The 24,257-nt window shown below is 39.8% G+C and overlaps 1 protein-coding gene across 6 annotated transcripts in view; it reads right to left on the bottom strand.

Annotated features, from left to right (window-relative positions):
* Positions 1 to 24,257, bottom strand: part of LOC127571635 (beta-galactoside alpha-2,6-sialyltransferase 1-like) — a 65,774-nt gene that overhangs the window by 18,416 nt on the left and 23,101 nt on the right. For all 6 annotated transcript variants that reach the window (XM_052018204.1, XM_052018203.1, XM_052018202.1 and 3 more), the window contains 2 exons: positions 14,267 to 14,381; positions 8,129 to 8,984 (listed from right to left, as the gene is read on the bottom strand). In XM_052018204.1, coding sequence (XP_051874164.1) covers positions 8,129 to 8,933 — 805 coding nt within the window. In that variant the 5' untranslated portion in view covers positions 8,934 to 8,984; positions 14,267 to 14,381. The remainder of the gene's footprint in view (positions 1 to 8,128; positions 8,985 to 14,266; positions 14,382 to 24,257) is intronic.

Raw genomic sequence — 24,257 nt, 5'->3', positions numbered from 1 at the left:
GATTCAAAAAGGGATGGACTCGTGTTCAAGGCTTTTTAAAATGATGGGAGACTAGAGATTTGTCAATAGTTTGCAAGAAGCAAATGTTTCTTTTTGAGGATGTGTAAGTTAGTGATCTAATAACTAATGAGGTTTGTACTGAAAAAGGCAGCAGCAGGTGGCCATGTGCAGCAATAGAGTCCTGTGTTAATTGGCATTGAGATAAGGAAACCCAAGACAGCAACTCAGATAAACCAAGCTCAAAGACACAAAAGAGAAAGCTGGAGGTAAGAATTCACAGCACTGGGGGTGGGGACTGAATAATAGGGTGAAACAGTGTAAGAATATGAATATGAACAAAAGAAGAGGAAGAAAGCTGGGAAGACTGAATCTGAGAATGGAGTAGGATAAATGACAAAGAGTAGAGGTACATTATGTCAAAATGAAAGGTGATGAAAGAAATTCTGGGAAACAAATCCTGGGAAGTCAGGTGTGGCATCAAAGAATGAAACAATATGGATATTCTTTTAACCAGAATCAACAAGAAAAGTTTCACACAAAATAAAAATCTGCATTTCCCAGTCTATGACCCCAGCACTGCGCTTATGCAGCAGTACCTGGTCTGCATTGTAAAAAATACTCATGACAAGAGAAATGTTTAAAGCTCATGTGTCTTTCAACAAACCATGTCAAACATCTGTCTAGTTCATTCTCTTAAATCAATCCACTGACTCCCTGAATATTCTGTTGCACATTTTCAATGGACTCTATAAATTCATTAATTCTCTTGACTCACTTACAGCTTATGTCTAGAAACAATCACATTTCATTTGGTTTTAATCTGCTTTAGGAAACTTGGCCCAATATAGGCAATACGTATTCAGTTTCATTCAATGCTTAACTCAAGGGGAATATTGGTGTCAATATCTAACAAAAGTAACAATCAGCCCAGTGGTGTACATTACTGATTCTAGCCTTAGCTAGATACAAACTAATTGAATTTTAACAATTGATTTCTTTGTGAGCTGGTTAATTTTGAAAATTATCAGAAACTACTTAGTTGGAAGTATTTCAATACCATCACTGGAGTTCTCAAATGCAGAAAGTGTGTCCATGGCCTTTTCTGCCCAGCTGTCAATAATTTAAAAGTTCTAAATTGTTCCACCATCGCACCACTTTTGAAAGAGAAGACTTGAAAAATGGAATTAACTCAAGACCTAGGCGAGCCAAAAACATTCACTCATTTTGTCAAATATATTTCTACTGAGAGACGGCATTCTCTTTCTTTTTTAAAAGAAAACTAAGGTCTCTCCCTCTAGTAGTCACAAACCGTAGTAATATTTTAATGTTCCATGGGCTTTACAAATGTGGCCACTGATTTTTCACAACTGGAGATAAAATCCCAGAACACACCTGTGGAATATTCAATACAAGGGTGTTCAGATTGTCTCAGTAGAAACAATTTGCTTGATAACTAGAATGTGCTGCCAGAGGATGTGGTGGAATCAGATACAATTACGACATTTAAGAGGCATTTATAGACAGACACTTAAACAGGCAAACCATTGAAAGATATGGTCCTAATGTGGGCAAAAAATATTACAGCAGATGGGCAAACAGGTAGATATAGACATGGTGGACTGAAGAGCCATTTCTATGCTGCACAGCTCTATGACTGTATTAATTGACTGAGTCATCTGATATTGATTGGTCAGTGGGAAGAAGTTGTAAAATTTTAAATCCCTATACAAAAAGCATGCACTAAAAGAGTACACATTTTGGTTTCTAATTCTATTTGTTAGGATTTCTGTGTTCAAAAGGAATAGCCATGAATCTGAAAGGTGAAAGGAACCGTGCAGTTTTTACAGTCAGAGAGGCTTCAGCTTCTCTTTGCCAACCAGCTGGGGTAGATTTTCAACGTGCTGCCTGGGCACCAAACTATATCCTGTTTTGACTCCATCTGAACTCCACACGGTATTGTTAAAATTCTATCCCAATGTCTACAAAACTTTCCATTTCTTGATCCCAAGCACATAAAAAGGTAAAGGAGGATCAAAGGCTTCCTCTGCACAACTGAATTCTAGAGCTTCAAACAAAAAGCACTGCTTTGAGCAGCTTGGTTTTTGTCATCTTATTTTATTGATTATTTGTGGTGAAGCTCCCTTGGCATTGAACTGACTTATTCCATGATATCAATGAGCATCTCAACTACAACTACTGCAACACACTGCTGTGTTAAAGCAGATGGGCTGGTGGATAGGAATGAGTATGGAGTATTGTTATTATGTGGCCAAAACATGCAAAAACTCTCTCTATATCAGACGCAAACAAACCATTTATTAACACTCAAGAAAATTAGAAGTCTCCCTCAAAAACTCTCCCTATACATTTCTTCTGGATGCTCTCACAACTGATCAGCACGGCTTTGGCAAAAACCCCGATTACATGATCTAACTAGGGTTTGCATTGATCTTCTGCCTATGTTACCGAGTGGAAACTCAGAGGAAATACAGCATATGTTTCACCGACAGTCCAGTGCTCATCCAACTGAAAAGGAGATTTTAAGCTGCAGGGAATAAAAGGAGAGCCACATTAGGAGACAGATTCTATTTCCTCTCTGCCATCCAGAAACAACAAAAAGGGCAGCTGCTCTGCATCTGACTTCCCCAAAGGAAAAATTAGCCCAAAATCTTGTCACAAGCACCACTGAAGATATCCTGAGGCCTGGTCGGGGGAAATCGAGCATATGGAACCACGGCAATCCTCAATGGTGAAATACTGATTTCACGTCTAGGCTCTTTTTGAGAGTGGGAAGGCCTCTTTATCAAAACATTCACAAAAGCTGCTAAAAAAAAGCACTATAGAAATGTTTCAAGTTCCTGCAGCCCTGGACAACTCTTCAGAGCTGCTCCCAACCTGTCTGCTTTGATTTACCATAAGGGTGGTGGAAAAAATTACACATCTATAGTGGAAGGAATGCAAGTCAGACATAGTTCATGACAGGCAGCCAACCAGCACCAGATTACTGCCTGTGTGAATATGAACGTCCCTCCATGGTTGTAACAGTGACTTCCACTAAAATCCTTAAGCATCTCCCCTATTAAATAGAGCCATCTCAAGTTGTTTGGCAGTGTGTCCAATCTCCTGAATGCAGTGTCATTTAGTGCCAAGAGCAACATTAAAATAGCCAAGGATAATGCAAAGAATAATGTGTGAAAATCAAATCACTAACCCTGGTTATCAATCCCAGGGAACAAGTTTGTTATGTTTCCTGCTTTGCACCATTCACCAAAATGCCTTTCCCCTCTATGACGCATAATAGATTCAGCAAGATTGACTGCTTTTAATTAAAATAATCAAGGATTAATATGAAGAGGAACAATTATCGGTGTTGATGTGGGTGATCATTAAATTCAAAGGTGGAAGAGTTCAGCTGTAAGAAGGGAAATGGTCTATTGGCCGTCAGTGCAAAAGGTTTAGACTATATAAACAGGAATATCTTGTTACAATAATCCAGGTCTTGGTGAAAATACAGATGCAGCACTTTGAGCAGTTTTGGTCCAGGTGCTGCAGCACTTTGGGGAAGAGTTGATGGAAATGTGGAGAAAATAAAAATGGGATTAGTGCAAGATTAATGCAAATATACTGTATGCTTTGAATTGATGGGCTGAAGGGCCTGTTTCCATGTTGTACAACTCTATGGCTGTAGAGTTCAGAGGATAAGAGATCTCATTGAAACATACACAATTTAAATGGGGCTTGACAGGCAGGATGAGGGGTGGATGTTTCCCCTGGTTGATAGGGTCCAGGAGGTGGTGTCACAGTCTTAGGATATTGTTCAAGACATGAGAAGACGAGGAACGCTGGCAAGCTTATGAAATTCTCTTCCATGGAAGGTTTGGAGACAAAGTTCCTGGATATATTTAAGAAAGACATAGATTGATTTCTAGCCACAAAAGGCATCAAAGAGTACAGGGATAGCATCGAGATAGAGCATCAGCCAATTATCAGACCAACTGGCAGAACAGACACATGGGGCTGGATGGATTCTTGCTCCTGTTTTCAATGGTTGTCTGTTTCTATCAATCAACATGAAGTCAGAATGGAATACTTCTGTACAACCTCCAATTCTGAAGTGCCAAAATAGAATTCCAATTTGGTTTAATAAAATAATAATTGACTCAGACCTCGAAAGAAACAGATTTAGCAACAGATGATAAGGAATGATGTGGAACTATTGGATTAAGGATTATTGACATCAGTAGTGATTCCTACCAAATCTTTATGCATTTTTAAGTAGAATACAAACAGGAAAGGTCTGGAGAACTACAGAATGTCATAAATAATGGATTGGGCCATTTGTGCCAAAACTTCCCAGAAAATTTGAACCAGAACAGTGTTGCACAGTTGTCATGGCACAAGTTTGCTCTATGTTATGTCCAAATAAGCAATAAAAATAAAGGGAGTCTGTCCCTCATTGGCAAGCATTTGCAAAGTAAACCAAGCAAAGACATTATAAATTTACATAGCGAACAAAACCATGAGGTAATAGTAAAAAGATGTATTAAGTTTAAACATGATATTTCTTGCATCCAGCATGTTACTGAGATCTTAGAGGAGTTTTCTCTCCATCTACCAGACAGAGATCTTTTCATGGAACTTTGGCACTTCAAAAGGTGGAAAATCTTGTTTATACTTCCCTGACATGCACACAAGTTTATCTAAAAGCAATCACAAACTGCAGATGCTGAACAAAAGGTTGAAACGTTAACCCCATTTCTCTCTCCATAGATGCTGCCTGACATGCTGAGTATTTTCAGCATTTTGTGTTTTTTCTGAATATATTAAACAAGATTATCTGTTCGAGTACAATTAGAGTTGTCAGGATACTCTTTATCTGCCAATACTTGCTAGTTTAATGGGTCATTTGATAAAATTAGTCCTCTGACTCTGCCAAGCTTGTCTTTACAACTTTGTCATGTGATTGGCTGAAATTAAGCTTTTGGAGTTGTCCTTCAGTCTACCAGAGGGAGCTTCTGATTGACCGCTGATCAATGAAAACAAACATTGCAGATTGGAAAAGGTTAAAAAGCCTATGAACAAACAGTTCAGACTTTTCAAAAAGATGAAGAACAGTATATAGATTATATATTAAGTATGAAAACAAAAATGATCAAAATGATCTAAGTAGGCAAATTAACAAAACAATCAAATAATTTAAAAAATTTGCTCTGACAAAAATCAAAAGATAAATTTCATGCAAAACTTGACTTAGTTTTACTGAGTAAGATCAGAAGGGAAACCTTAACAATGCACAAATTGTGTGTGTGGACAGTGAGTGACTCACTGCCTACAACCGTGTATGACAGAAGTCAGCTATTTCAGTAGTTGTCCTCCTTTAATTGTACAATTTCTATGTAAACTACGGTTTACATTGGCACTGGCCAAAAAATGGACAGGAAGAACTAAAGAGGAAAAAGGTGTTAAACTTTCATTCATGTTAAAATAACCCTTTTTTAAAAAAAAGGTTAGTATAATAAAACTTAGTTTTATTCACTCTGTGTAAATTTATAATACCTTTGTTGCCTGCTTTACTGAGCAAATGTTTGCCAACAAGGGAAAGACTCCCTTTTTTCCATCACTGCTGAAGAAACATTTCCCTGGGCATCCAAGCAGTTGGTGTTATCTGACCAAGGTTGTTCATTTCAAATCACGAAGTTGGAAAATACTTCAAATATATGGGCTAGCTCAAATGGTTGATGGCTACCCCAAATGGTTGATGGCTACCCGAGCCTACTGACAGTTAAGTGACCCGAGAAAATTCCATTTGCTACTGAATTATTTCAGAGAACACAGATTTCTCTTTAAGTTCTCAGTCTAACTTTGTCTCTAAATCACCTTGATGACTCCCTTTCTAAATCTAAATTCTTTTTGAGGCAGGATGCTGGGCTCAATCCAGTGGCTGTGATCTGGTGTGTGTGTGGTAACAGCACAACATCGCCCTCTGGTGTCCCAACATTCTCTGTCCCTATCACTGCTTTTGCATTGAAAATGTAAAGTCAAGTGGAATATCAAAGTGCCAAGGTACAACTTGTTGTCTACCTATTACACCTATCAAGGGAACTTCAATTGTGGAGACCTGAAGCTATTGTAGTAAGAACTTTCACAAATAAACAAATTATGGTCTTGTGTGATAGCTGTAATAATGACATTTTCAATTCTGCAAAATTGGAAAGATCAGCAGGAAGCCATTTTGAGATGAATAGCCATTCTCAAGGAAATCTGAAATCAGAAATGATTTATTAATTCATGACGTATGTATTATGAGACTGAACGATTTACTTATTTGATCCTCCTGTCACCATAGGCCCTGAAAAATAATTACTAACTTCTCATTGCCAACACTTCTACCCACCCTCTAAGCAATTACAGGATATGCACCACAGATTCTTTTTATGCAATTATAAAGAAAATTTTTTCTGATGTTATAGTTATATTAAATAATTTAAACTTCATGCAATTAAAGTCAACTCAACAAAATTAGACTTGCACATGATAAGTTATATAAGATTATCTTTCACAGAAAAGGACTGGAGAGAATTCAACTCGCTCCCATATCTGGTAGCTGTGAGTACTGTTTCCCCTACACTGGTAGAATGCAGAACTCCCCAGCACAAATGTACAACTTGCCAATAAGTTATTGCTGGCCAAAAGTCCAACTCCGAGTAAGATTTGGCATTCTAAAGCATATATAACTGTGCTCAGAATTTTTAATGAAAACAGTAGACACAATTCTCAAGTTATAGCAGCCTGAAACAAAACTCTTCTGCTATTTTTCAAATTACTCAAATCTGTCTGAATTCTCCATTAATGTGACTGTTTAATTACATAAACTTAAAAACGGAAATGCAGGCAGGAAATAACAAGTTAGCATTCTGTCATTTTATAAACCACTTCAAATCTTACATTTTATTCTGAGAAAATGGGCAAGTGATCAAAGGCATGTTCTGATCCTTTATTATCAATTGATTTTGGTGGGTTGAGCACTTGTCTTCTAGTAGTCAAACTTTTCCCGAGATGCAAACAAGGGGAAAGTTGTATCTCATCCTTGCAGGCGCAGACACACACAAAAAATCATCAGACATATAAAGGGAAAATAAAGCATTCAGATTTGAATAATGCCAGAGACTAGTTTCAGCTTTGGAATTTAAGAATCCACAAACTGCAGAGCCTTAATGCCCTAATGGATGACATGAAATTTGACATTCTTCATATTTTCTTATGCCACAGAGGTAATTCAGACCACTGAGTCTATGCTGGTTCTCAGAGCAGTATCAGCAATCCCACTCCTCCACTTATTTCCCTATAATCTATTCTCTCACACATGCACTTTGCTCCACCTTGATTTTCCAATCACTCAACTGCACTAGAGGTAATTCAACCTATCAATTAACCAACCAATCAGTACATCTTTGAGGTATGGGAGGAAGCTAAAGCATCAGAGGAAAGACGTGTGGTCATGGGGAAAACGTGCAAACTCCATACAGACAGCACTAGAATTCAGGATCAAAACTGGGTCACTTAACGGACAAGTCATAAATCCTTACACTTTCCCACATGGACTGTATGAATGAGTAAACATTGCAATGTGCTTTAGAAACATAATGCAATCATCAGCAATTTCTTTCCTCTCAGGGTAGAACTTGGGTGTACAAGACTGTTAAAAAGCATCGACAGTTTGACACCATGAATTACAATTCCATAGACACCAATGGCATCTTATGAAACAAGCAGGTATCTATGCGGCAAGTTTGGCAAGACTGGTTTGAACTCGGGCGTTCTGCTTCACTGACAGACCAAATTGTTCCATAGTCTTACCAACCCAAGAACAATTTTGAGACCTCTTTCTAATGGTTTCCTTATCCAATGAATAGTCAAGATAGAATGGTTATTTTGGTAACCCTCAACCAAGAGTTATCTGCTGAAATTCAGACTTACCAATACCCCAGCCGAATAAGATTCAGAATCTACTTTGGTATCCTGGATGAAGGCCTTTTCTTTCTCTAGTTTGTTTTTCTAATGAAATAGAAAGCTTTACAAACATTAACCTTGAATCCCCACAGTCAACATTATTTTGTGTTAAACTCACCTATTTCACTTCCCAGCCTCGACTGAAGGATTGATCCGGCTGATGCCACAACAGCACATGTTCGGAAATGCCCGAGTACCTGGGAAAAGTTTCTGTTCGGTAAGTATTCCTGCCACTTGGATGTTGTGAAGGGCTCATCTCCAAGTTGAATGGAAGCCACTTCCACTCTCTGCTTCAGTTCACATAACAATTCTTTGCTGCTCAGCTTCCTTGATCTCCTTGATCCAGTGAAGTTCACAGCATACTTATTCATGGCAACATAGTTGTTTTTGACAGTCTGTAGGCGGCGGTTGAGATTGCTTGAAGAGCTGTCTTCATTCCAAATCATCCTCTGTTTATTAGGTGCAAGTTTTACTTTGGTGGCTTGTGTAGGAGTGATAGAAGTGACTAATTGTTCCTTTACTTGTCTCCTGGCTAATTCCTTGGTAGTTACAGATGTAGGCAAAATATTCTTTGAAATAGCAGTTTCTTTAATTGGAATTTCTGTCTTAATGGATCTGCTGTCATTTATCTTAAAATGAACTTTAGAATTTGACTGTGTTTTCTCAAAATGTGAGAAAGAAGAATCTTGTCTGGCATTGTCACTACTCAATCTCTTTGTATCCTCTCTACCACGCAATACCTCTTGTGTATTATCTTGATCCAAATTATATTGGAGTCCCTTGGTCTCATCACAGTTCAATCCATTTTTAAGCAATAGATTTGCTTTCTGAAAATACATTATATAGAATACAGTGTAGAGGGGAATTATGACAAATGCAAAGATGCAGACCTTCTTCATTAGCCCAAGTCTACGAGGAGCCATTTCTAGCCACAGCTAAGTTCAAACTATCAAGTGCTGGATATTGCAGGAAACCTGCAAATAGAAGAACAGTTGTATACTTGATCATTTTCGTTACCGCTTTAACCCACTTTGGTATTTTGAGACTTGCAGCTGGTATGAAACTCACATTCTACAGTAAGTGGTACAAACGCGAGACTGACACCACAGCAAGAGACTCGAGAGAAGTTGGTGCACCAGTTTAGATAAATCTTTGTTCCATCAGCTCAGCTCAATGTAGCAATAAGCCATGAAAGCTCCAGGTATGTGTGCAAGTTACAGAAATACTTAAAACCAAAACTGACAGTTTTGAACTAAAATACTTAATATTTCTTTATTATATCTCTTTCAAAAAAAAAACCAAGTAATGTCTCGTCAGTTTTCAAGCAGGTGAGAGATAGATGGCTGATGTATCAGAGGACAATGTCCATTTGATTACATAACATAATTTCTTCATTTTGTATACATGACAACAAATTGGATTTCACTTCCTTTGCTGCCTTTGGGAGCAAGAGGGCCAAATCTGGGCTCATCAGAAAGATTTTAAAACTGGCTGCAAGCAAGGGTGCAGCAACAATGGCATTCTTTCCACCAGAAAATAATTAAACAGTATTCCAGAGGTCCCGACAGGAGCACCCACAACCCATTACAGCTCCTACAACTTTGCTGAGCAGCATGATGAGAAGAGCAACAGCCTTTAAAGGAACACTGCCTTCAGAAGCACTGGTGATGAGATGCACACCAGGAGGGAGAACTCACATACAATAGAATAGTAACAAACAAAATGCCTGAGAAACTCAGCAGCACAGGCAGCATCTGCAAAAGGGAAATAGACAGTCAATATTTCAGGTCAGGACCATTCATTTGGACGATTTCCCTTTGCAGATGCTGCCTGTCCCACCAAGTTCCTCTGACATCTTGATTGTTGCTCCAGATTCCAGCATCTGCAGTCCCTTGTGTCTACAATAGAACAGTGGCATAAATGAGGTTATGGCAGGAAAGAGGTGCAGAGGTAAAAGATCAGTCATGATCTTGAGTGGTACAAGGGGCTGAATGGCCAACTCCTAATTTGGGTTCTTGTATTCTTAAAGTGTCATGACATTGCTAGTTATGAGAGAAACAGAGGACTCCAGGTGCTGGAATCTAGATGAAAAACACGATGATGCTGGAGGAACTCAGCAGGCCAGGCAGCATCTGTGGAGAAAAGGTGGTCAAAGTTTCAGGTCCTGACCTGGAACGTTGACTGCCTGCTTTTTTCCACAGATGCTGCCTGGCCTGCCGAGTTCCTCCAGCATCATAGTGTTTATTGCTAGTTACGTGTAACACAACAGCACCATAACACTGCTTGTTAACACTGACACTAATCCAAGCGCGTGCACACACACACCCTTCCCATATCTACCTTCCATGTATCTATATCTGTAGACAGTTGTCCTCCCACCCATTGATCAAACTCATTTCATCTTCTCCAGTGAGGCAGGAACTGTTAAGAGGGAAGCCGTCAAATCTGGAGGGGGCCCTGCTCTCTAGCACAGCGCTTCACCAGGCTGGAGGAGAGCATCCTCAACCCCATGGGCAGAGGGACAACTGAAGCACTCATGAAATACTTAAATTCTCCAAAACAAAAACAGTTGTTGCTGGTCCAAGCAGAGTCAAGTGTTGGGGATTATTCTGTAGTTATGAAATTATGGATAGCAGATATTAATTTAAAACGAGAACCAGTCTTCAGGAAATAAAACCTGTTCACCATTTAACTTCAACTGATACTTTAAGGTCAATGAAACCAATCATTGGGTGTGGGACATTCTGATGCTGTAGCATTGAAACTACGCAGGGGAAGACAATAGATGAATGTTCATGTTAATTGCTGCTCATTGGAAACTTCAGGATGTGATCAGGGAAGGCATTAAGTGGCCATCTCCATTGTTGAGGTATTTCCCTGCCACTTAACGCACAGTTCAGGACAGATCTGTTTTGTGACTTAATATTCTAGCTAGTTGTAAATTCATGGCGCATCCCTCAACACAGTAACAAAAGGGAGTCTGGAGTTTGTGCTCAGAGGCTTTCAGAACAGACATCAGTATCGAATATTCAGAGGTTCTGCTTGTTGGGATGTGCTACCATTGTAAATATGTAATTCTTTAAAGTTACCTAACTATATTCAAAACATTAAAGTTAAGGTGATTATAGCCACCGAGACTGTAGTTAATAGTTTATTGTTATCTTTGTGTTTGAACATTATAAAAACATTGTATCAAGAGAGTGAGATTCTCTTAGACTCTCTTTCCAGAAGATCTGCTGTGTGAGTAGACTTCTACATCTCCCAGTTACAGCTTCTATGTAGCTCAGTTTAGTCAGTCAGAACATCAGGCACTTTGGGAAGGGTGTGATCAGTCTTCAGTGAGTATTGGAGAGGCCTTTAGAAATATTCTGTTGTGAATCAAGTGGTCCTTACTGGTGTTTAGGTATGTAACTCAGCACATTGTGCAGTTTGGTTTTTCTTGTGACAACGAAACAACGGTCATCACCTGAACCTGGTAGGTCCAATTTATTTTGGGTTGGGAAGGCTGATTAGAGAGTATTCATCCTTTTTGATCTTCACTGCATTTTCCTGGTGTCTACATTTAGGTAAAGGGAGACCCCATTATCTCAGTTATTTTTCTAATTCTCTTAAAATTTCCTATCCATTTTTAAGCCATATCTTAGTTGTAGCCACCCTAATTTTATAATGGCATCTGTGGCACCTCAACATTATTTGCAATATTTATTGCATTAACACACATGCCAGTTGTGCTTTGTTTTTCTTGGTCTCCTCTTTTACACGATTTGTTATGCTGCTCTTCATCAGCCGTGGTATTCCACACACTACTCAACTCTGGTGCCAAGTTCTAGATGATGTCCTGTCAAATAAGTGTAAACCCTATCCCACACTACTAGCTCACCTAGGACATCAGTCAATTAAATTTCTTATGTTCCTTACATTCTCTTCAAAAAAACTTAAATTTGGCTTAATTAACAAACAAGCAACTTACAATGGTAATAACTAGTATGCTCCCTGACCTCATTGTCACTGATTTTTTTTATATATAGGTACTACAACCTCTAACACATACCTATTATCCCATTTATAAGCAGATACCATTACCAAGTTGTCAACACAATTATTTACATAGCACCTTTCATGCCAAATCCCCAGAGGGATTTGGCAAGGACGTAAAAAATGTAGCGAGTCAAAAGGAGCGATTGGGAGGCACAACCAAGTGACTAAAGATCAAACTAGTAACAATAAAATAAAATCTTCAAAGAGGAGTGTGAATTGCAAAGTAGTGCAAGGCTGGTAATCTGGCAATCAATTAAAATAGGGAATGAACTGAAGGCCAGAGTTCTAAAACAAATGGAGAATTTAGGTTGTAGGGGTGGAGGTTTCAGAGAAAGTATGTCATTGGAACAATTTAAACAGGACTGAAAACTCTAAATGCAAGGTGTTGTGCGATAGGCAATGCAGTGAGACTAAACATCATACAAGTCTCAGTGGGGCTATTTTAACTTTGGGGAATTTACTGGCAGAAAGTTCTGTCAGCTGCCTATTCCATTGATGAAGTGGACCCTATAATCTTATGACATTAATCTCATTAATTTGCAAGACAAGATTCAAGATGCCAGACGGGAGTGCTGTTGTCAAAGTCAAACCAGCACAGCCACCATGAAGATCTGTCCTGGTGGTTGGGGAGTAGGGACAGAGAAGCAAGGATTGCTGTCATCATGGATGAACAGAGAAAGATACCAGCACCTTCTTTATCTTGTGGGCCAAATGAGTATTCATGCACCTTTGGGGGACTGCTAAAGAATTTTGTATTTACCTTGAATAAACTTTTTCAATTCCATCAGCGCAGAACGCGTCCAGGGAACTAATTCGACCAGTTCTGACCCAAACTGCCTATCAGCAGGATTCCAGTTACCAGTTGTCATTGAAGAAAAGTGTCTGCCAGCTGAAGTAGGTGTGCATAGGATGCGCAGTGGTATTTCCTATCTGAATGGAACTGGCCGGATATCCAATGTTAACAATGTGATGATGCTACTGAACCTATCTTGAGCACATTAACACCAGGCAAATACAGCTAGGTCCCACCTTAGCGACTTGCATATTGAAAGCACGTTGTGCAATAAAGCAAAGGTGGCTTAATAGGAAATCCTGAATGCCAATCATTTCTTTGAACTAGCTGAATATAACAGAAATATGTCCCAACACACAATGACTAAGTTTCAAAATAATTCATGTTAGTCTCACAATAACTCATGATAGATTGCCAAGTTTCCCAATTCATCCGATTGGTCAAAGGAGTATAGAATCTCAACCTGTGATGTTTTATAGGTATTTCATTTAGGGCAACTTGACATTTTGTACTTTTCATCTTATCAAAGGATATTTAATAAAGGATGGACTTTGAACTCTTTAAATACTGTTTGTGTAAATGCAAATATTTAAATTATGGAATCAACATGATTTGGTGACTTTGTACATACAAATACCAAAAAATCAAATTAAATACAATTCTGGTGAAAGAACCCAACAGAACTCTTCATTCAGCTATTGTTGGAATAGTGCATCGCTTGCTCCAATTAATGATGACTGCTTTGTACATAACTAAAGTGCTCACCAGAATTCTGAATAGCTGCTTGGCTAACAAGTTGTAACAGGGCAATTATCGCGGGAGAATCATGCCAGGTGCCGTCTTTGTGACAGAAATAGTGTACACAAAATGAATCTCTCTTTGGAGTATGCAAGAGTCTTCAGATTACAGTGCCAATTATGCCAGCGATGACATTTTGGAGCTTAATTATTGCATCCCTTAACCATGTATTACTGAATGCCAGTTAAGTGGCAGAAAGGACCCTTGATTAGCACCATTTAAGAAGTTCACCAACTACATAGAAATTAATTTCTAGTTGATTTCATTTGGCTGTTGATATGATTTTACAGGAGTCCGTTGGATAAAAGACAAAACATTAGCTCCAAATCCTCATTCCAAAGGTTCCAAAGGCACTATTCATATAATTGGGGTTTTCCCTGGTGTCCTGGCCAGTGTTTATCCCTCAAACATTACAAAAACAAAAATGACCTAGGCTGTGGAAGTCATTCGTAGGAACTCTGCTACGGACCTTCAGACCAGTTAATTCAGCATATATTAAATCCCAGTTCTTACATTTCTCCATGGCTTTACCATTCTTTGGCTAAACTCATGGCTGGAGGAACGGGCTTTTGTTTTAAATTATTGTACTAAGATCAGAGACATATAAGACTATGGAAAATGACTTACATGCAAACTGAGATCACATGGCATTTCTGGAACATGCCCAGGGTTTGCTGAATTGGGACGAGATTAGAATTCAGCTTCAACACCATCTGAGCCTTAAGGACTCCAAAGCCAAAACCTGAAAGAATAAATAAAACTCAATTCTTTAAAGAAAGGCAAAGGGCTGATCACATATGAAAATACATACATTCACTAAGTAATTTTGATATGCACTTAAGTATTTACTTTAGTTAGTACACTCAATATTTATGCATTTAGGAAATTAACAGTTGCTTGGTTTTGCTGAACTTCACTGGAAGAATTCAAAAACATCATGATGATGATAACTTAAGTTTACAAAAACCTAATGCAGATCATGAGACAACCTTAACAATCATGCACCTCCTTAGTGTAAAGGGGATAGATGGAGGAGAGTTTGTTAGGGGTGTCCAGGAAGGATTCCTGGCACAGTATGTGGACAGACCGACTAGAGACGCCATTCTGAACCTGGTACTAGGCAATGACCCTGATCAGGTTTCAGATCTCTTGGTGGGAGAGCATTTTGGAGATAGTGACCATAACTCCTTGACCTTTACCATAGCCTTAGAGAGGGATAGGAGCAGACGATGTGGGAAAGTATTTAAATGGGTGAAGGGGAATTATGATGCTATTCGGCAGGAATTTGGGAGCATAAATTGGAAACAGATGTTCTTGGGGAAGTGCATAGAGGAAGTGTGGAGGTTGTTTGGGGAGTACTTGCATGGGGTTCTGGATAGGTTTGTCCCATTGAGGCAGGGTAAGGATGATAGAGTGCAGGAACCGTGGTTGACAAGAGATGTAGAATATCTTGTCAAGAGGAAGAAAAAAGCTAACCTAAGGTTTAGAAAGTATGGATCAGACAGGGCTCTGGAGAGTTAAAAGGTAGCCAGGAGGGAGCTTAAGAATGGACTTAGGAGAGCTAGAAGGGAGCATGAGAAGGCCTTGGCAAGTAGGATCAAGGAAAACTGCAAGGCGTTCAACATGTATGTGAAGAATAGGAGAATGACTAGAGCGAGGGTAGGACTGATCAGGGATAAAAGAGGAAACATGTGCCTGGAGTCGGAAGAGGTAGGGGAGGTCCTTAATGAATACTTTGCTTCAGTATTCACCAGTGACGTATTGACGTTTGTGAGGATGGCATGCAACAGGCTGATGTGCTAGGGCACGTCAATGTGAGGAAAGAGGATGTGCTGGAACTTTTGAAAAACATTGGGATAGATAGATCACCAGGGCTGGACAGGATATATCCAAGGTTATTACAGGAAGCGAGGGAAGAGATTGCTGCACCTTTGGTGATGACGTTTGCATCCTCACTGGCCAGAAGCATAGTGCCAGATGATTGGAGGGTAGCAAATGTTGTTCCTTTGTTTAAGAAAGGGAGTATGGATAACATTGGGAATTACAGACCAGTGAGTCTTACTTCAGTGGTGGGCAAACTACTAGAGAAAGTTCTTAGAGACAGGATTTATGAGCATTTGGAGAAGCATAGGCTGATTAGGGACAGTCAGCATGGCTTTGTGACGGGCAGATCATGCCTCACGAGCTTGATTGAATTCTTTGAGGATGTGACAAAGCACATCGATGAAGATAGAGCAGTGGATGTGATGTACATAGATTTTAGTAAGGCATTTGATAAAGTTCCTCGTGGAAGGCTCATTCAGAAAGTCAGGAGGCATGGGATCCAGGGAAACTTGGCTGTGTGGATTCAGAATTAGCTCACTCATAGAAGACAGAGGGTTGTAGTAGATGGAGCATATTTTGCCTGGAGGTCGGTGACCAGTGGTGTTCCGCAGGGATCTGTTCTGGGACGCCTGCACTTTGTGATAATTATAAATGACTTGGATGAGAATGTAGAAGGGTGGGTTAGTAAGTTTGCTGATGATACAAAAATTGGTGATGTTGTGGACAGTGTAGAAGGTTGCTGTAGATTACAACAGGATATTGATAGAAGACCTAGGCTGAGAAGTGGCAGATGGAGTTCAGCCTGGATCAGTGTGAAGTGATACACTCCAAGAGATCAAATTTGAAGGCAGAATACAAGGTTAATGGCAGGACTCTTAGCAGTGTGGAGGAACAGAGAAATCTTGGGGTCTACGTCCATAGATCCCTCAAGGTTGCCGCACAAGTTGATAGGGTTGTTGAGAAGGCATATGATGTTCAGTTCTGGTCGCCTCATTATAGGAAGGATGTGGAAGCTTTAGAGAGGGTGCAGAGGAGATTTACCAGGATGCTTCCTGGATTGGAGAGCATGTCTTATGAGGAGAGGTTGAGCGAGCTAGGGCTTTTCTCTTTGGAGAGGAGGATGAGAGCTGACGTGATAAAGGTGCACAAGATGATAAGAGGCATAGATCGAATGGACAGTCAGAGACTTTTTCCCAGGGTGAAAATGGCTAACACAAGGGGGCATAATTTTAAGGTGATTGGAGGAAGGCATAAAGGGGATATCAGAGGTACTTTTTTGTTTTTTTTACACACAAGAGTGGTGGGTGCATGGAAAACACTGCCCCCAGAGGTTGTGGGGGCAGATACATTAGGGACATTTAGGAGACTCAGATAGCCACATGAATGATAGAGAAAAGCAGGGCTATGTGGGAGGGAAGGGTTAGATAGATATTAGAGCAGGATAAAATGTCAGCACAACCCCTTGGGCTGAAGGCCTGTACTGTGCTGAAATGTTCTATGTTCACTCCTCTACAGTTTACCTTATATTGCACTAAAAGGAACCACAAGGCCAGACTTCACAAGGCCAGACTTGAGCAAAAGTTCCAAATCTGGAATCTGTTGTCCATCACGATTATACTGACAACTGTACAATAAGTGTTGTTTAAGCATCTTTTGTAACCATAAGGTTTATCTATATACATATGCTTTGCACAAAAACTTGTTTGTCTCTCTGTATAAATGAGGGGCTTTGAGAGTTCCTCGGAGTCCCCGGGTAATCCGATTTCGGCCTGTTGGACTCTGTGATATCACGAATAAAACCCCTTTGCCTTGAAGTCTGTATGGTGTGAGTTAGTTTTCTCTGACACATTGAGTTAAAAAAAACATGCAAAACATTAAGGAACAAAATGTAGGAAAAAAATGCATGTTATTCAAGGATCAGCATGACATTGTGGGCTGAATGGCCTGTCCAGTGCTATATTCCATTTGGTGACATGTGCAGTGATAATCCACACTGGTTCAATTTAGCTAACCATAATTCAGTCAATCATTTGTATAATTTCCAACAGCAATCATGTTTTGGTGTTGAATTGATAAACACATTTTATCAGTTATACTACAATAAGCAGTGCAATTATAAAATGCAATTTTACTGGAGATACACTGCTAAACAGTGGGCTGAGTTTAACTAAAAATAAAATGCTAGAAATACTTAGCAAGTCAAGCAGCAACTGAGAGAGAGAAACAAAATTAACTATCAAATTTTCTCCAAAACCTATTCACTGAATACAGTCACATCATGTGTGGGTAGGTTCTACATTTTGTAAAGTTTGTTACATCATATGCATGGAGAACTGCCATGCCAATCATAGTGATGTGAAATAGCAGGTTTTGTAGTCACATGCAAAAAACTGGATTTGTGTGTCTGAAGCCTAGAAACATGTGGACTTCAAACAGAAACAAGCCATAAGTGGAGAGTTAAGGCCTGTTTCTGCATCAGTTAAAGGGCACCACCAGTTTCATATCATGACAAGAAACGTTCCCATTAGTTTTCTGCATTTGTTGTCAGACCCAGCATGTTAAAATACTATTAGGGCAAGATTTCAATCAGTGAAAGTATTTCACTGGCAAGAATTAGACTGGAAAGTACGACAATTTTAAACCTTTTAGCACATAACAGAAAAGCAGAGTTATTTGTTAAATAGTAAGAGATTGCATAGTGTTGACATTCAAATGGACCCAGGTATTAGAGAAACAAAGGACAGCAGATGCTGGAATCTAGATGAAAAACACTCTGATGCTGCAGTAACTCAGCAGGCCAGGCAGCATCTGTGAAGAAAAGCAGGCGGTCAACACTTGGGGTCAGGACCCTTCTTCGGGACTGAAGATAGGAAAAGGGGAATCCCAATATATAGGAGGGAAAAGCAGAGCAGTGATAGGTGGACAAAAGAGGGGAGGTGGGGTGGGCACAGAAGGCCCACCCTGCCTCCTATCACTATCACCTGCCTAGCACTATCTCTTACCTGCATCTACGTATCACCACCTTGTGCCCACCCTGCCTCCCCTCTTTTGTCCACCTATCGCTGCTCTGCTCTTCCCTCCTATATATTGGGCTTCTCCTTTTCCTGTCTTCAGTCCTGAAGAAGGGTCCTGACCCCAAGTGTTGACCGCCTGCTTTTCTTCACAGATGCTGCCTGGCCTGCTGAGTTACTGCAGCATCAGAGTGTTTTTCATCTAGATTCCAGCATCTGCTGTCCTTTGTTTCTCTAATACCTGGGTCCATTTGAATGTCAACACTATGCAATCTCTTACTATTTAACAAATAACTCTGCTTTTCTGTTGACTGCCTGCTTTTCTCCATGGATGCTGCCTGGCCTGCTGAGTTCTTCCAGCATCACCATGTTTTTCATCTGGACTCAGTTATTCTTGTACATGTTACTCAAGGTCAACATACAGGAGAAATAAGTGATGAGGACAAACCGTACATTAGTTTTTATTATGAGAGGAACTGAATACAGGAATAAGGAAGGCTTATCTCAATTATATGGTGCCTTGGTGAGACTGCACTTCCAGTATTGGGTGCAATTTTGGTCACCCAACCCCAGAAAGGATCGACTTCCCATAGTGTGTGTGCAGCACCAATTCATTGGACTGGTTCCAAGGATAATGGGTTTGCTGTTTGAGAGAGACACTGAGCAGACTTGAACCATTTTCTCTGGAGTTTAGAAGAATAAGGGCAGGTCTCATCAAAACAAAACATTCTTAAAAGGTTTGACAGAGTAGATGCAGGGATGTTTCTCCTGGTTGAGGAGTCTTGAGTCAGAGGACAACATTTCAGAATAAGGTATAGGCCAATTAGGGCCAAGAAGGATGGTGAACTTTGGGATTTCTCTACCCCAAGGGGCTATGGAGGCTCAGTTGTAATGCTCATTCAGATTATAGATTTCTGGACATCAAGGGAATCAAGTGTTATGGAGATAATACTGGAAAATGGTACTGAGGAAAGATCATCCATGATAGTCATGAACAGTGGAGCAGGTTCAAAGGCCCTGATGGCCTACAACTGCTCCTTTATCTTATGTTATACTCTCCTGGCTCACTATCACATGGCATTTCTAACTCTACATTCCACATTTATAGAATTATACATCTGTGCGAAAATCATGAGGATGTAAAGAAAATGCTAATCACTTATCTATCCTCCTGTTACCTCGCAACACCACCCTAAACTATTAGAAATAGACACCAAAGATAAAATTTACTTACCTCAATCCAGTTTATCTTTGCATAATGATAAACACAATGTGCATTCTTTCATCGTTGTCCTCTGACCCAAGACTCCTCAACCAGGAGAAACATCCCTGCATCTAGTCTGAATTTTATAAAGTTGTTCCGCATTCTGGAATTCAACCCTACCTAGGCAGAACTTCCACTTCTTGCATTCTCTCATGTTCTGACCACAGTGATACCCTTTAGCCAAACAACTTCGCTCTGCACACCAATTTCTAAATGTGTATAAAAGTTCAAAGCTATGTCCAATCAGTAAGTGTGAGGACCCCACCAGTGAGGTGAACAAGGCCTCTCCCCCCTCTACAAAGGAAAGATTGATCAAATAAATGTGTTTCTGTTTGATCTGAGAACACACCATGTGAGTGATCCTCCCTCCACAACATGAGCAGGATCTTCCTGTGTATAGTTTAAATACCACTCATACCGATTGACCATTGCCTGCAATATTATGGTAGAGAGCCATAGCTACAGATATCACAGTTCCAGGAAAAGGATTGGGGGACTTTTAAAGTGCATTTTGACCACTTTCATAATTTTTTGCAGGTGAATCGATTAAGCATCCATTTAGCACATCAAGTCAAGATGAAATCCAACTTCTAGCCACTTGTGCCAGGTATTTTGTCCAGGTTTCCCTCTTGGAAGAGTGGCCTCAAACACAAAGGCAGCTTTCTATTAGCCATCTGTGTTACAGCACCTCAATTCCCACATCTGGCAATTTTGTATCTGTAGCCATTCAACACCTCCCACTGCATGGAGAACAAAGCCAACATAGTTACTTGTTTAAAGGTTGAGATGTGCAAAATGCAATTTATTCCTTTCTGTATATGTTCTTGATCATTCTTTAATATAGTTTGCAGGTCCTACAGAACTAAATGTGCACTGTAGAAAGTGAGAAGGGAAAGATGCCTAGAAATCCACAGCTGCTTGGGAAGATAAGGATTCAATAGACCATCATTATCTGTAATTGCCACCACAGTCAATGGGATGCCATTTGTGGTCAGCAACATGAATGACTCATTAGGATCACTACTCACAAGTGCTGATCCTACCTTCAAGTTTGTTCTGGTTGGTTTCTTCGTGCTGTTGCTACAGTTTTACACACATTTTGAATACTTTCTATGATACTCTGATGTTTCAAAAGAGTAGAGTGACAGGTGTTGATGCACATTTACTTAATTCCAGACTTTTACAGCAAACAGCTGCATTAGCAGACATTACCTCTGAAGTACCACGTAACTGGGAAAACAAGTAGTAGGTACCCAGAACAGAATGAGGTGCTGGAAGAGGGAGAAGAGCTCTCAACAGCCCTGTATGGCAGGGTGTCCAGAGACAAATCTCTATCTAAACAGTACAGGAGATACCTGCACTCACCAAAATCTGCTGCCAGCTCTAACCACAATACAACTTTAGAGCAGGAAGAAGCTGGTGAATCTAGTGTTGGCAAGATGATTATGACAATAAACATTTGTGCCCAACTCATCCTTGGGTCAGTTTGGAAAAACTCCCAATATTTTCAAATTTTGGAATCTTCTTTGTCTGAGCACAAAGGTACAGAATATTATGAAGGCTGCCTGATGTGTGCACATATGGATTCCCAGATCGTATTGTGAAATGGCCAGTAAGATTGCCATTGTGATGCAAGTGCCACTGAATGATGTAGAATTTTGGTCCAGTCAAGGTTACAGATTTGCAATGTTAGAAGGACAGTAATGGCCAAGTCATCTCTTCATCAGGACCTGGTCATGTGAAAGACAAAGTCAGTGGCAGTGGGAAACCAGCAAGCCTTGTGGACCCCAAAAGGCGCAAAATCCACAGGTCGCATGATTGCCAGCTTCATTCATTAAAATAGCCATTGCTACAAGTGCAATTAAAAGAACACTTGGCAGAAGTTTGCAAAAGCAGGCAGTAAATGGGAAAATATTGAGAGTTACAGCCCATATGTCCCATTGGCAAGGGAACAAATGTGCAGAGGAAACACTGAAAGGTGCCTCAAATATATCAGAAGTAAATGAAGATGTGGAAGAGTGCAGCAGAGTTGTACTTATGCAACTAAAGAGAATGCAAATCTACCATGAAGACAAGTAGTCAGTGTTGCAAAGCATATCAATATTGCAGCAGATTGCTCAGTGATGGGCTCCAAGACTCTGTGATTTACCACCCCTGCCAGCATCCCTCTGAGTTTACTCTTGTTAGAGAAAGATACATGTACATGATTTGGGGAGATGTCCAGATAAAGCTGATGTTAGTGAGTTATGAAGCTGAATATGAATGAAATATATCCAGCTTCCATACTTAGAGAAGTCAGGGATGTTGGCCTCTGAAATTAGAGTACAAGTTCTTTCAAATTGTTTATATTTTTATTCTTAATGGTTTAGAGTGTTGCATTAGAGTTCAATAGTGAAATTTTTAGGAAGAAACAACAGGAAAATCCTGTAATACATTCGTTTCCTCAAGCTCTTATCTAATATCATTGCATTCAACATTCAGTTTCAAAAGACAGTTTGGCCATCTAGCCCATGGTGCTTCCAGAATCTTCTGCAACCAAAAACAAACTGCCGGAGGAACTCAGCAGGTCAAGTAGCATCCATAGAGGCAAAGGGATGGTCAACGTTTTGGGTCGAGACCCTGCTTCAGGACAGAGTGTAGAGGGGAGATGGCCTGTATAAAGAAGCAAGAGGGAGGGGTGAAGGGGCTGGCAAACAATGGGGGGGGGGGGGCGGAGTTGGGAGACAGTAGCTTGTGTTTCACAATCTTCTGTTCTATTGTGGGGTCTCCAAGTCCAAAATGTAAACAAAAAATCTTGTTGATACCAAGCAGGTTAGACAACATCTATGAAGGAAAAAAGTTAATATTTCAGATTGCTATAAAACATCAAATGCATGATCATAGGTTGTCATGATGCTGCAGTACTGTGAGTGTGCTAATCTCTTAATATTTCACAGAAAGCTACACTAATATTGTATACCCTCTCTCCACAACTGCTGCTTGACCTCCTGGGTATTTTGACCATCTTCATTTTCCTTTTTTAAGTATAAATATAGTGGGACTTGTGAGGCCCTGGCCAATCAAGCCATGTCCCTTCCTGCTGGAATACAACATTAGCAATCCTAGCATTCCTTCTTTTCACATCTTTAAGGAGGTAAAAGCCAACTTTAATCAGTGCCAACATGCTTTAACTGGTGGGAGCCAATCAACAGCACAGTTCACACTGTCTGGCTGCTAGAATCATGGAAATCAGCAAACATCACTAATTATGTGCTGTCTCTATTATAATCAATAGGCACAGATTAAATGCACATCACAGTCCCTATTTTCAGAGGCATACAGATACTGTGCAATGTGTCTAATGTTATATTTTATCAGTTAATTACTATGTTTTCTACATATTTGCAGTGTGCTTATCATCCAAACTTAAGTGATTTTGTGCTACATTTAATACTATGTTGAAATTTACTGGATAAAATGTTTCCAAAATAATACAGTCGAAGTCTTGAAGTCTTTGTATTTCAGAAAGGGTGGATCTGATTTCATCCATGATTGCTTTCATTGAAACAGGTTTAAGTCTAGAAAGGCTAAATCATACAAATAACTCCCTTCAATTACATCGGCAAAAGGAGTAAAGAAACAAAATAGCAGATGAAATGGCACGAGAGTCTGTGCAAGAGATTCCCATGATTCGTTGGGTAGTATGTTGGGGGATGTGGAGGAAACAGATAAAAAGTTGCAGTCTAACCAAAAAATCAATTGGCAACAGAAAATACCCTTTTCAACACCAAAAACAGCACTGAAGGCTTATTGTTAATTGCAGCATATGATGGAACCTTAATTAGACTGGTGAAAGCCAGTTAGTAGAATTTAATTCTGTATGCAGACAAAGCACTCCAGTGTTCCTGCTACATTGTTGTATTTTAAATGTAGAACTCCAAGCCTGACCTTGAGAAAGCTTGTTATGTTCTACAGCAAGATTTTAAAAAGTGGGAAGAAAATGGAAACATGAACACCATATAATCAAATAACAAACCAAGTCACATTACTGCATTTTCCCATTTCATTGATTTATGAGGTAGCAGCTCTAACTTCAGTTAGGTAGAAATGTGAACTGGCACAGTAGCAAAGTGGGGCAGCATGGTAGCGTAACACTTAGTGTAACACTATTACAGCGCCAGCAATCGGGGTTCAATTCCTGCTGCGGTCTGTAAGGAGTTTGTATGTTCTCCCCGTGTCTGCGTGGGTTTCCTCCAGGTGCTCCAGTTTCCTCCCACATTCCAAAGACGTACAAGTTATTAGGTTAACATTGGGTGTAATTGGGCTGCATAGGCTCGTTGGGCCAGAAGGGCCTGTTACCGTGCCATATAAAATTAATTTAAGTGGTTTGGCAACATTTTTTTTCAGGAAACCTAAAAACTTACTTAGCTACTTAATGTCCAACACGTACACTTTGGTTGCTCTTTATAAGAAAGATTGATTAGAATGGGCTGCCAGAGGCAGGTACAATTACAATGTTTAAAAGACATTGAGATAAGTC

Source organism: Pristis pectinata, chromosome 6 (genome assembly GCF_009764475.1).
Source record: "Pristis pectinata isolate sPriPec2 chromosome 6, sPriPec2.1.pri, whole genome shotgun sequence".
Taxonomy (NCBI): Eukaryota; Metazoa; Chordata; class Chondrichthyes; order Rhinopristiformes; family Pristidae; genus Pristis; species Pristis pectinata.
The sequence above is the reverse complement of the archived record's forward strand: the minus strand, read 5'-3'. Positions and strand labels throughout refer to the sequence as shown.